This window comes from Gopherus flavomarginatus, chromosome 11 (assembly GCF_025201925.1).
Source record: "Gopherus flavomarginatus isolate rGopFla2 chromosome 11, rGopFla2.mat.asm, whole genome shotgun sequence".
In the NCBI taxonomy this organism is placed as follows: domain Eukaryota; kingdom Metazoa; phylum Chordata; order Testudines; family Testudinidae; genus Gopherus; species Gopherus flavomarginatus.
The window spans coordinates 31942957-31956748 of record NC_066627.1 but is presented as its reverse complement, the minus strand read 5'-3'; the positions used below and the strand labels follow the sequence as shown (position 1 = coordinate 31956748).

The 13792-nt window shown below is 48.4% G+C and overlaps 1 protein-coding gene across 8 annotated transcripts in view; it reads right to left on the bottom strand.

Annotated features, from left to right (window-relative positions):
* The window catches only part of LPIN3 (lipin 3), a 50318-nt gene that overhangs the window by 24195 nt on the left and 12331 nt on the right, over window positions 1–13792 (bottom strand). For 3 of the 8 annotated variants that reach the window (XM_050917285.1, XM_050917287.1, XM_050917286.1), the window contains exon 1: window positions 12429–12529. The exons of 1 other annotated variant lie outside the window; for it this stretch is intronic. In XM_050917285.1, the coding sequence (XP_050773242.1) occupies window positions 12429–12480 (52 nt within the window). In that variant the 5' untranslated portion in view covers window positions 12481–12529. Of the gene's footprint in view, window positions 1–2791; window positions 2920–5982; window positions 6061–12276; window positions 12389–12428; window positions 12530–13792 lie in introns of those variants that run through there. 4 more of the 8 variants (XM_050917289.1, XM_050917292.1, XM_050917294.1 and 1 more) reach the window with 4 other exon arrangements.

Here is a 13792-nt window from a genome sequence, read left to right as displayed (position 1 = left end):
ATCTCTAAAGACCAGTACATGGTAGAATTGAGGCCACAGCTCAGTGGACCTTTAGCAGAGGTGGCAGCTGAAATGCCAAAGGACCGAATGAACGATTATAAACTGTTTCAAAACAAGGCCAGATTAAGAATGGGTATAACCCCGGATCATGCCCGTCGGCGTTTCAGAAACCAAAAGTGGAAACCATATGTGTCATTTCCCAAACAAGCGTACAAAAATAGTAAGACAATATGTTTATATTGGTTTTTTTTTTTTGTATTTACATGTGTGTAGTTGCTGGAATGTGTTAAATTGTATTCTTTTTGGATAAGGCTGTTTGTTTATTTTTTTCTTTTAAGCAAATGACCCTGTATTTGTCACCTTAATACAGAGAGACCATTTTTATGTCCTTTTCTTTCTTTTTATATAAAGCTCTCTTTTTAAGACCTGTTGGAGTTTTCTTTAGTGGGGACTCCAGGGAATTGAGTCTGCAGCTCACCAGAGAATTGGTGGGAGGAAGAAGTCAGGGGAAAAATCTCTGTGTGTTAGATTTACTAGCCTGACTTTGCATACTCTCTGGGTGAAGTGGCGGGGGGGGAGAAGAGATTAGATCTCTCGATACTTGTGTTTTCCAGGACTGGAAACAGGGAGGGTGGAGTCCCTCTGTTTAGATTCATGGAGCTTGCTTCTGTATCTCTCTCCAGGAACCCAGGGAGGGAACACCTGGAGGGGAGGAGGGGGAAGGGAAATGGTTTATTCCCCTTTGTTGTGAGACTCAAGGAATCTGAGTCTGGGGGTCCCCCAGGGAAGGTTTTGGGAAAACCATAGTGAGCTAGGCACTGTATAAATCCCTGGCTGGTGGCAGTGTTATCAGGTCCAAGCTGGTAACTAAGCTTAGAGGTTTTCATGCTAACACCCATATTTTGGACGCTATGGTCCAGATCTGGGAAAAAATGTTATGACACATGGATTGGCATTTGCCATCCCAGAGGACTTTAATCCCATAATGAAGTCATCAGCAGTCACTTTGTACCGTCTGATCTTCTTATTGGGACACCCTGGCAGATAGCCTTCTGCAACATGTATATAGCTGTCCAAATTGGAAGAAGAGGCCATGGAAGAGAGGCAGAAGACATCAAGAGTAACACTATAATGAACAACAGAAGTATTTGCACTTTACACTCATTAATGACCAAATCCCAACCACTCTTATTTGGAACCATTTCACAGCCACTATGTACAGGTGTGGAGATTAATCTCCAGTAGAGCAGAAATTGTTAATACTTTCCCAATTAAGCAAAAGCCATTGCCATTCACCATCATGTGGCTCCCAGGGGTATATCCCAGGGAAGCAGTCATTCTGATTAAGTGGAATAGACTGTGCTGTAAGTAATGAGCAGTTAAGGACTATTTAGTTGCAGGTTGGCAGAGGACTCAGACAGCTTTGGAAGGCCACTTTCATTAGGCATTAATGCACCCCAATCACGCAGCTTTGGGTTTTCATTAGCATGGACATTTGGAAGGAAACCCTGCATGGCCCATAATCTGTGTGTGTCTAGTTCACATACTCCAGCTGATCATTCCCAAAAGGAGGTTAATCCTCTCTTTGCCACACACAGCAGGATGCCAAGATGCTGAGGATGTCACAGAGCCTTGCAATTTGCACGGTACGCACTGTGGTTTTGTATCAAGCGCTGGGACTTTGCGATGATACAAGTGTGAAGTGCTGGCATGCTGAGATTCCATGGCATACCATACGCAGCCCCCACAGAGCAGTTCACAGGAAGTAGTAACATCATCTTCTCCTGGCTAGCACATGGAATCCCAACAGAAACCTCTTGCTGAGCAAGGCATGAGAGCTGGCCGTTCAGCCTGGCCTCCATTTTGAGTAGTAGTAGTAGAGGACACCCAGTACCCAGGGAGTTACAGGAGTCTGATTTCTTCCAGAACTTCCCTGGGTTCCCAGAAGGCCTTACAAAGTCTCCCAGGAGCCACCACTTCAGGAAGCTGTGCCAGGGCCTATGGGATAGGTACCCTGGGGCAATGAGACTGAATAGGCATAAGACAGCCTCCAAGTAGAGATAGTGCAAGCAAAGTTGCCTTTTACCCTGACTAGTGGGAACACACTGCAGGGCTGATGCTAGTACCCGTGTTGTCTCACCAGCTCAGTTCTCTGTGTAGATGTAGCCATGGACCAGAGACCAAGGCTATGGCCACTGTTCATGGACTGTGTTAAGAGGGCTAGCAGTGGAGGCCACAACATCTCTGTTAACCTCTTCTGGTAACAATAAGATGGGGACAGGAATCTCTCCTGATAGATACAGTTTCTGGAACTAAGACCTTGTAGTGTGTCTCCCCTGTCCCGTCAGTGTTCACAGCCCTTCCCTCCCCTGCAGTCCTCAGCTGTTGGGAAACTAACAGGTTGAGACTGAGGTGGGTGGGAGACTGTTTCCAGGATTACTCACCAAGCCCCTGTAATAGTTAGAGGAAAGCAGTTGGTATAAGATGGCAGAGCCCAGCTGGCAATGCTGGGTGAAAACAAGCATTGAGGCAGGGAGAGATTAAGCATTGTCTTTGTTAAGCTGAGCGAGTGGCAGACCCCAGAATGGAACCCAGGAGCCCTGGCTGCTAGCCCTCTGCTCTAGCTACTAGGCCACTCTACCTCTTGAAAACACAGGCATATAATCTTAGGTCTGCTGGCCCAGGCAGGATGGTCAAACAGTTCCGGTCTTGAGCCTGAAAGCCAACATGGTAGCTTAGCGGCAAGTGCTCCTGCGCTACACAAGCCCCCCCACGTTCAAATCCCACTTACCCTCCTAGCGAGGAAGGAGGGCCAGTGTGCCAAGGCCACAGTACTCACAGCCTGATTAGCTCCAAGCGAGAATAGACTTTGGGTTACTCTGTATCAGCCCGAAGCAGCCTGAACCCAGACTCTAGAGGAGAGGTCAAGATTTCAGCTGGTTTCTTCCTGCTGCCATACAGGCCCTGCATCCCATCTCTGCATGCCACCCTCATCCCAGGGCCCCCCCTTCCCCAACTTTGGGCATTTGCATGACAGGAGGCAGAGCCAGGAGATAGCTCACAAATCCTGCAGATGAGGGATTTAAAGCCACCTCCCATTTGCCCAGCAAGCCAGCCAATGCAACACAGCCTCAGTGGATGGTGGGACTTCCAGCAGAGACCTTGAGAGCAGATGCTGTGGGGAAAGAGGATTCCTTACCTAGATGGAAGGGGACAGCTGAACACCATCAGATGCTGCCTCTTCCCCAAAACAGGCACGACCTTCCTGGTATGCTTCACACAGAGTCATATAGCTCTGGCTGCCAGACATCACTCAAATTGGTCTGGCAGGGACATCCACATCAAACCCCACAATCCCAGCCCCATGTCCCCCTGCACTCCCCACCCCAAAACGGTAACAAAATCCTAAGGGTTTGTTTTGCTGCTGTGCAACCCAGAGCAAATGTCCTGGCTGTGTCCAGAAGCTTCAGTGCCTGTCTGCTCTGTGCTGTGCTCGGAAGAGGGTCATGGGCCATCCCCTCGCTGCACCAGCCTGCTGAGCCCAGTTTTCTCCAGTGCTGTTTAATTGGCAGCAGTGCCACCAATCCCCCAGCCACTGGGCAGGAGACACCCGAACTTCCCTCTGTGTCCTCTGCTTCACACCCAGCCAGCCTCCTTGGCTCCCAGGACAGCTCATACAAGGGGCACAGAGCTGGATTTTCCCTGGGTGAGTACAGTACAGCACAGCACACTATACAGGAGTGCACTGGGCCTGAGCACACCCCGGACTCAGACTGCGAGACACTAATAGGGTTTTATGTTTACTTGGTCATGGGAAGGAGGTAGCAGAGGAAGGAGGCAGCCAAGGAAGAAATGTGACCACTTCAGTTTAACCCACTTTCCACTCATGGAGTACCTGGCAGGCCCAGGGTGGTACAGTGGTGAGGCAACTTAATCAGAGCTCCAGAGGACACATGTTTAAGGGCACTGCTGAGCAGAAACTCATCCAAGCAGGCTCCAGCCTAGGATTAACAAGGCACTATGGCAAGGATGCTTACAGGGCCTTTCAACGCCTTGAGTCTAGAAATCTTGTACTGTGCCCCCTTGGCTACTGCTCCACATCTCTGCCATATCCTAGAGGGCCAGATGCCAGCTCACTGCAGCTCCTCAATCACTGGCTCAGTCTCATCACACAGCCCTGGAGAGACAGGACGAGCCCCAACTCCCCCTTCTTGGTCAACTAAACTAATCCCTAGTCCAGTGGTTCTCAAACTTTTGTACTGGTGACCTTTCACATAGCAAGCCTCTGAGTGCGACCCCCGCCCCCCATAAATATATTTAAAAAGTGTTTTTAATTTAACATTATAAATGCTGTCTGCAAAGCTGGGTTTGGGGTGGAGGCTGACAGCTCCCAACCCCCATGTAATAACCACATGACCTCCTGAGGGGTCCCAATCCCCAGTTTGAGAACCCCTGCCTTAATCCTTAGCCAGCAGCGATCTGGTCATCTGTGCTCCACCACTAGGGGGCAACATCACACAGTCCACCCACCATATTCATGTTCCTCCAAAACCAGTCACAGGCTTCCAGGGCATTTGCTATGGGGCTGAGGGCAGGGGGAGCTTCACTCTGGAGGGTGATCGTGTCACTCCTTCCTTTCCAAAGGAAGCGCAACTAGCGCTCAAGAGCAGGCCAGGGGCTGGGCAGGAGATCTCTGCCAGAACCCCACAGCGCACTACCACAGCCCCACAGCACGCATAGCTCATTTATAACAAGACAGTGTACTTCAGCCTTTGGGACCCAGCAAGCCTTGGTAATGGGGGGTGGGGATGAGGGGACGCTTTGTCAATCCCAGGACCCAATTCCTACCTGATCTGTCCCCCCCAGGCTGACCAGAGAGCCAGGGGAAGATACAAAGGGAGCATCCCACAGAGCCTGGGTCGCTCAGATAGCTCAGTCTTTTCTGTGACAAGGAAGGCAGCCAGTCACCCGCCCTTACTCCCCAGCTTGTGCTCTAAGGGCTCATCCTGCTCCCCCAAGCTGTAGACAGAAGCAATATGAACCTCTGCCCCCTCCAGAGGGACCACCATGAACTACCCCCACTACTTCCTTAGTGCTCCTGCAGGAGGCAGGAAGTGCCTGCAAGCAGTCACTGGGCCCAGCACCAGCACATAACATCGGTGCCCTAGTCCATCTATATGCAGTATCCAGCCCAAGCAGCAGCTTGGGGCAGAGTGCTGGGAAGCCAAGGGGAGAATTTCCCTCCCCACCCCACTTTGTGAAATTACAAAAGGCACAGAGAGGGGGGAGCGCCACCTTCCACTGTTGGCTTTTGAGGGGAGCTGCATTTTGATATTTATTGTTGTGTGAGGATCCAGATTGTGATTTTTCAGCTCCTGGGGAAGTTCCTGGGCTAGACACAAAGGGTAAGGCTACCTAGTAATCAGGAGGTGCAACTGCAGCACCCGCAGCATAGCCTTGGCGGCAGGAGGAGCTGCAGGAGTACACTGTACAATCCCACCAGGGCCCTAGGTACAGACTCAGATGGGTGTTTCTGTCTCCTGCACCCACACTTAACACAGCACCACCTGTCTCTCACACACCCATACACCTGCAACAGCCTCACAATTTCTTGTCACCATGTGGTTGCCCATTTACCGTGGGGCATTGCCAGAACAGACACATTAAAGACTGCAAGGCACTCTGATAGTATACAAGTACTAAGAGAGCCAGGATTTTCCAAAGCATCTATTGATTTGGCTGCCCAGCTTGAAATGGCTTTGAAGACCCAGTGTTCAGAAAGAACACCTACCCTCTGGAAATCAGGTTCCATTAAGGGGTCTCAGGTTGGGCTCCCAACAAGTCTTGTCCAGTGTCCATGCTCTAGATGGCTGTCAGCCCAAGGGCATAAACTGGACACAGTCTAGTTCAATACAATCAGAGTGGCATGAGTTCTTCATTAGGAAGGCTGAAAGCTTTTCATCAACAGGGTTTTCAACTAACCTGAGTTTGTCCACAAGTGTCTGCTTTCCACAGAAAACTTGCAGCCAAGGTGCCTCAGAGCAGCTGTAGTTTTGTAGCCTCACATCCTATTCCCCTCCATGGGCTGGGATTCCCAGCTAGACTACATCTCCCAAGAGGGTTGACCACGTTGCATCATGGGAGATGTAGTTCAACCAGGAAGCTTTGCCTAGTAAGGAAAATGGGAGCTTAACCCAAACTACAATTTCCCTGAGGCAAAGTGAGAGCATTTTCAAACCCGCATTCTTTCCCTCTCTTAAATGGGGGGCAGGGGGTGGCGGAAAAGAGACTCTGCAGAAAATATTAAAACAAAAAACAAAGACCACACTGCACAGCTCTAGTTTACATTAGGTACAATAAGTTGTTGACTATATGTAGGGCTCTACCAAAATTTCCGGCCATGAAAGACTCACCACAGACTGTGTAATCTGGTCTTTTGTGTGCTTTTACCCTAGACTAAACAGCTTTCACAGGTGAAACCAGCATTTCTCAAATTGGGAGTCCTGAACCAAAAGAGTTTTGGGGACATGGGTCGCAAGGTTATTTTAGGGGGTTGTGGATTACCATCCTTACTTCTGTGCTGCCTTCAGAGCTGGCGGCTCAAGAGCAGTGGCTGTTAGCCAGGCACCCCACCAGTAGCAGTGCAGAAGTAAGGGAGGCAATACCATACCATGTCACCCTTACTTCTGTGCTGTTGCTGGTGACGGCTCTGCTCTCGAGCAGAAGGTAGCAGTACTGCAACACCCCCTACAATAACCTTCCAACCCCTGCCTCCTCCACCCTCACACATCCGTTTTTGGGTCAGGACCCTTACAATTACAACTCTGTGAAGTTTCAGATTTAAATAGCTGAAATCATGAAGTTTACAATTCTTAAATGCCCACGGCCATGAAATTGACCAAAATGGACTCTGAATTTGATAGGGCCTTAACTACATGGATTGTCCCCTGGCTTTTGAAGGAACTGAAGTACCTACATACTTCTTATCATCCTGCCTCCTCAGGTACACAGGGCATCCACCAGTTTTCACCATTTATTTTGGTCTTGTGCTAGTCTATTCGTCCTTCCAGCATCACGTTGACAGATTCAGTCTCTTCCTCTCTTTCTACACAACGTTTCTCTCATAGACTTAAGGTCAGAAGGGACCATTATGATCATCTAGTCTGACCTCCTGCACAATGCAGGCCACAGAATCTCTCCCACCCACTCCTGTAACAAAGCCCTAACCTATGTCTGAGTTATTGAAGTCCTCAAATCGTGGTTTAAAGACCTCAAGGTGCAGAGAATCCTCCAGCAAGTGACCCGTGCCCCACGCTGCAGAAGAAGGTGAAAAACCTCCCGTGTCTCAGCCAATCTTCCCTGGAGGAAAATTCCTTCCCGACACCAAATATGGTGATCAGTTAAACCCTGAGCATGTGGGCAAGGCTCACTAGCCAGCACCCAGGAAAGAATTCTCTGTAGTAACTCAGATCCGACCCCAGCTAACATCCCATTACAGACCACTGGGCATGTTTACCTGCTAATAATCAAAGATCACCTAATTTTGGCAATTAATTGATCCCATTATACCATCCCCTCAATAAACTTAACAAGCTCTAGGTCGGCCTCTCTTTCGAGGCAGTGTTCATGTTATCTCTTGACGTGGAAGTCATGTTGGTGGCCTATCTAAAGCACATTCTAAATACGTCCCATTGTGAAGTTGTCGCAGGCATAAGAGTAGTGTAAAAAGCTGGGGCTAAATAAGGCATGGGTGACGGTGGGAGGGGAAGGGTCAGGAGAGAAGACAGCACTTACTCAGCAGTTTTCTTCTTTACAGCACCCAGACAGACACAGACTGATTGAAAAACAGAAGTGTGGGTAGAGCATAGGCAAGAGAGTTAAGTGAGGACAGAATCTGGGAGCTGCATGAAGGTGAGGAGAGGTATGAGATTCAGTGAACAGATATGATGGAGGTGATTGCAGCATTCAAAGTAGGGCATAACATGAGCTTGGAGTGGAATCAAGCTACGGGAAGAATGAATTTTGGAAATACTCAAAAGTAGCTACCAGATCTGCAATGTGGGCTAATGGACGGTGCACAGGCTGAGACTCCAGAGCTGAGTGGTTTTTAAGTTCACTGGCAGAAAAAAAAAAAAAAGAAGTCTTAAAAAAAGTTGTTTTTGGACAAATAAAATATTTCAATTAACTGAAATGAACTCTTTGGTGGGGTTTTGTTCCTTTTTTGTTTTTTAGTTTTTAAAAACTTTAAACCAAATCTAGCTAAAACTTTGAAACATTGTGTTGAAAGTCTCAAAATAAGTTAGCTTTGGCAAATAAATAAAAACCATTTGCCAAATCCCATCTGAATTCAGTAGTTTTGTTAGATCCAATCTGATTTTTCTGGTGAATAAACTGTTTGTGTGAAATAGTAGTTCTCAACCAATTTACTATTGTAGACTGCATATGCAGCTCTCTCCTTTTACACGCACACACGCACACACAGTGTAAAATTTAGTGTGTGTTATATGACAGCAATACAAGTCAAATTGATTTAGTACCTTTCATTTCAACACCAGCAAATGTCTACCAAGATCATTTTAAATTAGCAAAATACATCAGAACATTTAACTGCTGAAATGAATTTACTTACAATAAGGGTGGCATAGCATAGCATATTGTACTCTCCAGACACTCAGCCCAGCTGCGCTGCCAGCAGCGGCACAGATGTGAAAGCATCTGCGAATCCTGCCTGCAAAGATGGGGAGCCCTGCTTGGTGCAGGGTGTCCCCCGAGCCCAGGACTGCCCTCCCCTGCACCCAACCCTCAGCTTTCCTATCCAGGGACTATGCACTAGTATCTAGATCCCATCCGGGGACTCTCCCCAGCCACTAGTCCCCTCACCTAGAGTCTGTTCCCCATGCACCAGCTGGACCCCCTCCTTGTGCCCACTGCTCTCCTACCTCGGCTGCACTTTGCTCAGCATTGCAGCCCCTCTGCCACTGCGATCCTAGTGCCAGGAAGCCTGCTCCAACCATGGTCACTTGTCCTGTGGGTTGGAGGACCACACTGAGTACCCTAGTCTCCTGCCGATGCTACCGGGCAAAATCCTGCCAGAGAGAAGGTGCTGATGGGGGGCCTGATCCTGCACAGCCCCATTTTTGCATGCCCTCCCCACACTGGCTCTGTGTCTGGGGCAGGTGCCCTTCCTGCCCCACCCTAGTCACAGTCCTGAAAATGTCATATGGGCCACAGCTGTGTGCTGATTGGGCCACAGGTTGAGAACCACTGGTCTGAGTGGAGCAGGGTGAAATGTTTCAGGAGACTTGGGTTCTATTCCCTGCTCTGCCAATAAGCTGCTGTGTGACTTCTCACAAGTCACTTCATCTTTCTGGTTCCCCTCTCACACTGAATCTCTTGTCTATTTAGATTGGGCACTCTTCTGGGCAGGGACTGTCTCACGCTATGGATGTGCAGCACCTGGAATAATGGGATTCCAATCTCAGTCAGGGCCTCCACCTACTCCTGTAAAACAATTTTATTTTGAACAAGTGCAATCTAATACAAGTGCTGCAAATCCTACCGCAACGCCTCAACGTGGCACAGCAGTGACCCTGGCTGTTCGACAGCAATGGCAGGGGAGTGCCTTCTCCAGCAGGTCTAACCAGGCTATCAAGGTGTTGGACTGTCAGCCCCATGAGGGGGTTGCTTCCTCCATGGAGGGGTCTATAATCCCTCTTTCTGAGGCTATAAGCTAGCTATGTTGTTTTGAGGAGGTAAACGTGCCACTGACAGCCCAGCCAGGGAGTGGCTAAAAACAATGGCTAAAACAACATGGAAAACCAAGTTTCAGTTCTTGGCACATTCCTTGATCCCCACTCCGGAGGCAGTGAGGCATTCAAACGATGAGAGGCTGCAAAGAATCTCAGGTACCAGGTCACCAAAAGGCAGCTATATCCAAGTGGCATCTGAGAGAACAGAAACGGCCACAGGATGGCCTCCAAAGGAGTGGGGTGATTTCCTAACAAGGAGATATGGACAAGCATGGCGAAGGATGGCCAGAGCAAGAGAAGATTGGAAGACGTGGTGTGATTGGTTCAGTCTCAACTGACGAAGGACCAACAGTCTACTCTACACAGTCTACGTGATCTAATGAGGGCCTGGCTGCATGGAGGGGACGAGTCAGGAGGTCAGAGGCTGCAGACTTTAGTGGCAGAGGACACAGCATTTGCAGTGAGAAGATTTGGAAGGAAGATAAGGAAGTGAAACCACTTGAGATGAAGGAGCATAACCAAGGGGCAGAATGTGTCTCAGCAGAGCTAAAACAACGGCCAATGGCTATCACTGGAGAATGAACTTTGGACCTCACCGGCCAACTCATTAGCCTGAGGAGTATGTTTACTAACTGGCAGCCATAGCAGACTCTTAACCTCTGTGGATGGTGGAAGGGGAGAAAACAATGTGTGGCATAGACTAGTTACCTCCCTTTCAAAGCCACACCTTTTCCTTGCCCCATCCCCCAGCCAACTCTGCTCCAGAAGGAGATTGGAACCGGAAAAGCAAATTTAGGAATCAGCAGCAGAGGTACTAGCCGAATCCAGTGGATCCCTCAGGGAGGGTGTAGAGAGGCATGGAGGGATTCTAGGTAGCATTCAGTGGATTACCAGTCTCTAATGGGACCTGCAAAAAAACCAAGCCATTTCCTACAGCATCACAGAAAATCCACTCTATAGGCATAGCTGGGGTCAGAAAGCACTTTGAGGCCAATATCATCAACCCTTTTACTCCCCCTCCCCACAAGAGCTGTAGCTGCAACCCACAGTAATTCAGCAGTGAAGGGCTTAACTGGGGGTTTCAGACAAGCTACGCTGACAAATAAAAGGAGTGTGTGGGAGAGGGAAAGTCCAAGTACAAACAGAAAAATAACCGCAAGTTGAAGCAGAAAGCACCTGCCCCCTACTTTCACTGATCCTAAGCCAGGCACTCCTACCCTGGCTTCCCCCACAGCCCAGAGTACCTCAGCGCAGCCCCAGATGGGAATTCACAGCTGCCTGGAGCCTCTCCCTGAAGCACAATGGTTCTGACCACCACTGACTCAGGAGTCACATTTCAAACCCCCAGATTTGATCACTGAAAACCAGGGGTTTGGTGCTGCCCATCAGAGAGGTAAAGTTCAGACTTGGGGTCAGGACGATCTCTTCATATAGCAAACAATGCCACATGCTGCTTAGAGACTTCTGTGAGCCCCACATTCAGAGGCAATGGGAAGCGAGTGTGTTTCAACCTTAGCCCTCCCCACGCCACCTTCTCCAGAGGCTTCATGCTGAATTCACCAAGTCTGTTGGGAGTAACAAAAAGTCCTACTCTCTCTAGCCTCTCAAAATCCTCAGGCCAGCCCCAAACATCGGAGTCCTATCACAGTGGGCAGAAGTCAATTGTTTCTGGAAAGGGGTGTGTGTTTAAAAAACAAACAAGCAAAGAAACAAACCTCTCTCTCTTCTCTCCCCCTCCCCCCCCCTTATCAAGTCCACCCAAATAATGCCAAGGCAAACTCAGCAGAGAGAGAGAGAGAGATGAGGAGGAGGAGTCAGAGTCTGGGGGCCTAAAACCTGACCGATTTGTAACCCCATCCTTAAAAACTAAAGGCAACAGCTTGACAGCTCCTCAGCAACCAGGATATGGGTTGCAACTAAGTTACCCCTTTCCAAAGCCCACAAGACGGGGTCACACAGCACTTCTGCCACAGCAATTTAAGTAGTGTGACCAGATGTCCTGATTTTATAGGGACAGTCCCAATTTTGGGGTCTTTTTCTTATATCGGCTCCTATTACCTCCCACCCCATCCCAATTTTTCACATTTGCTGTCTGGTCACCCTACATTTAAGAGCTCAGCTTTATAGCTAGAAGGATCTCCCAAGATAATTCAGCTTCTACCAGTACTTTGCTAGAATGCCCCCAGTTTAGCACACCTTTAGCTCCGTAACTGCCCAACAGTTAGAGGGGGAACTGGAAGAGGGAGGTAGGGGAAAAAACATAAATTATCATTTTCCTTGACTATCAGTGAAATTGACGACACGGGGGATTAATGCTTTGCACAAGTGCTATTGCCTTATGAAAGTTGCTTCTCCCCAAGCTATTCTGTATACCCCATTCCACAGCAAGATTCCTTCTTCCTCACCAGTTACCCCAGCCCAAGATATTTACACACTAGAAATCTTTTCTTTTTACACCCGAGATGAACAGGGCAGCATTACCCAAACATACAGCTTTGTTTGATCACTTCCTTAGCCCCAACCATACCTTGACAGCTGCTTCGCTTCAGTGGGCTGCTCCTGGACTTTGAAACAGACACACTCTTAAAATGCTAGCTGGCTGCTGCCTACATAGGAACATTTTCTTTCTGCTTCTCTTAGCTCCACCTCTTTACCTGAAACTTCCTGCTTCCCTCCTACCTGAGCCAGGGCGGAGCCTAAACAGGGTCAGGTCAGTACTAATCTGCTTCATTTTAAGCCTATCAGAGCTTTAGGAGAAGCAGAGACAGGACCTCATTGAACCAGACAGCTGACAGCAAACATGAATGGCTGCAGCTGTGGGTCACTTCAGCCCCGCCCATTTTCACATAGTCGGGCAGGTCCAGGCATTTGTCAGACCTGCCAGATGTCACTCGTTTGTAGGAAGACTTCTTCCTGTTTCATTAATTTGCAGGCAGGTGCGGTGCCTCATCGGAAGAAGGATTTTGCAATGTCCTTGCGGTGATATGCTTAGGGCTAGACTTTCCGAAAAAGCCAGTTCCCATGTAGGCACCTCAATTAGTGGGCAGATTTTCCAGAGGATGGGGTGCTGAGCTCTATGGAGAATCTAGGCTGTTGGGCCATAATGGGAGGTGCTGGGAGCTCACCTGTTTGAAAAATCCAGCCCTGTGAGTGCTGAGTTTTCTGGAAGCTCTCGCCCTTAATGTAGGAGCAACATTTTATAATTGTACTATACAAATTAATGTATAATTTGATTTTATTTTGTTATTTTTTTAATAGCAAAAAAAACTTCTTGGGATTTTGTTTTTTATAAGCATTATAAGTTGGGCTTCTTTAAGTTATTTGTTTTAAGGTTTAGTTAGTAAAAGACAGAATTTTGTATAAAGGGAGGCAGTATTTCCTAGTGGATAGAGCACTGGACTGGGACTTGGGAAACCTGGTTTCTATTCCCTGTTTGGTCACTGGCCTGCTGGGTGACCTTGGGCAAATCATTGCATCTCTTTGTGCCTCAGTATCTCCATCTGTAAAAAGGGAGTTAGGAATCTGACCTTTTTTGTAAAGCGCTTGGACATCTCCTGATGAAAGGTGCTATATAAGAGCTAGGTACTAGGATTTTATGATCTATGCCATATAGAGTCCTGAATGAAACGCCTAAGATTAGAGTTGAATTTAACAGTCTGTTCATTTCTGGACCCATCGGCATGGTATCTGAGTGCTGCTGCATTTGAATGAACCCAAAGTGCAGTTCAAGGGTGGAGAAACCACATGAACTCAAACCCGCTAAGTGACTTGTCAATAAAACCTATGTGACGGAAACCCAGCGATATTTGTCCAGCCCTGCCTGAGTTCTGACACTCTGGGGCTATAACCCGGGTCTCACCACAAGGTGGTGATCTTTCATCTCTTTCTGTCTCTGTCCGTTCATCATCTTCATGTACGCTGCGCAAATCGGACTAAAATTCTGCCCACAGCAGATACGTGCACCTTCCAGCACAGTCCCTGGGAGATGCACCAGCACATCACAGAGCAGACGCTGGCCCTATCCTAATTAACATCTTCCCATC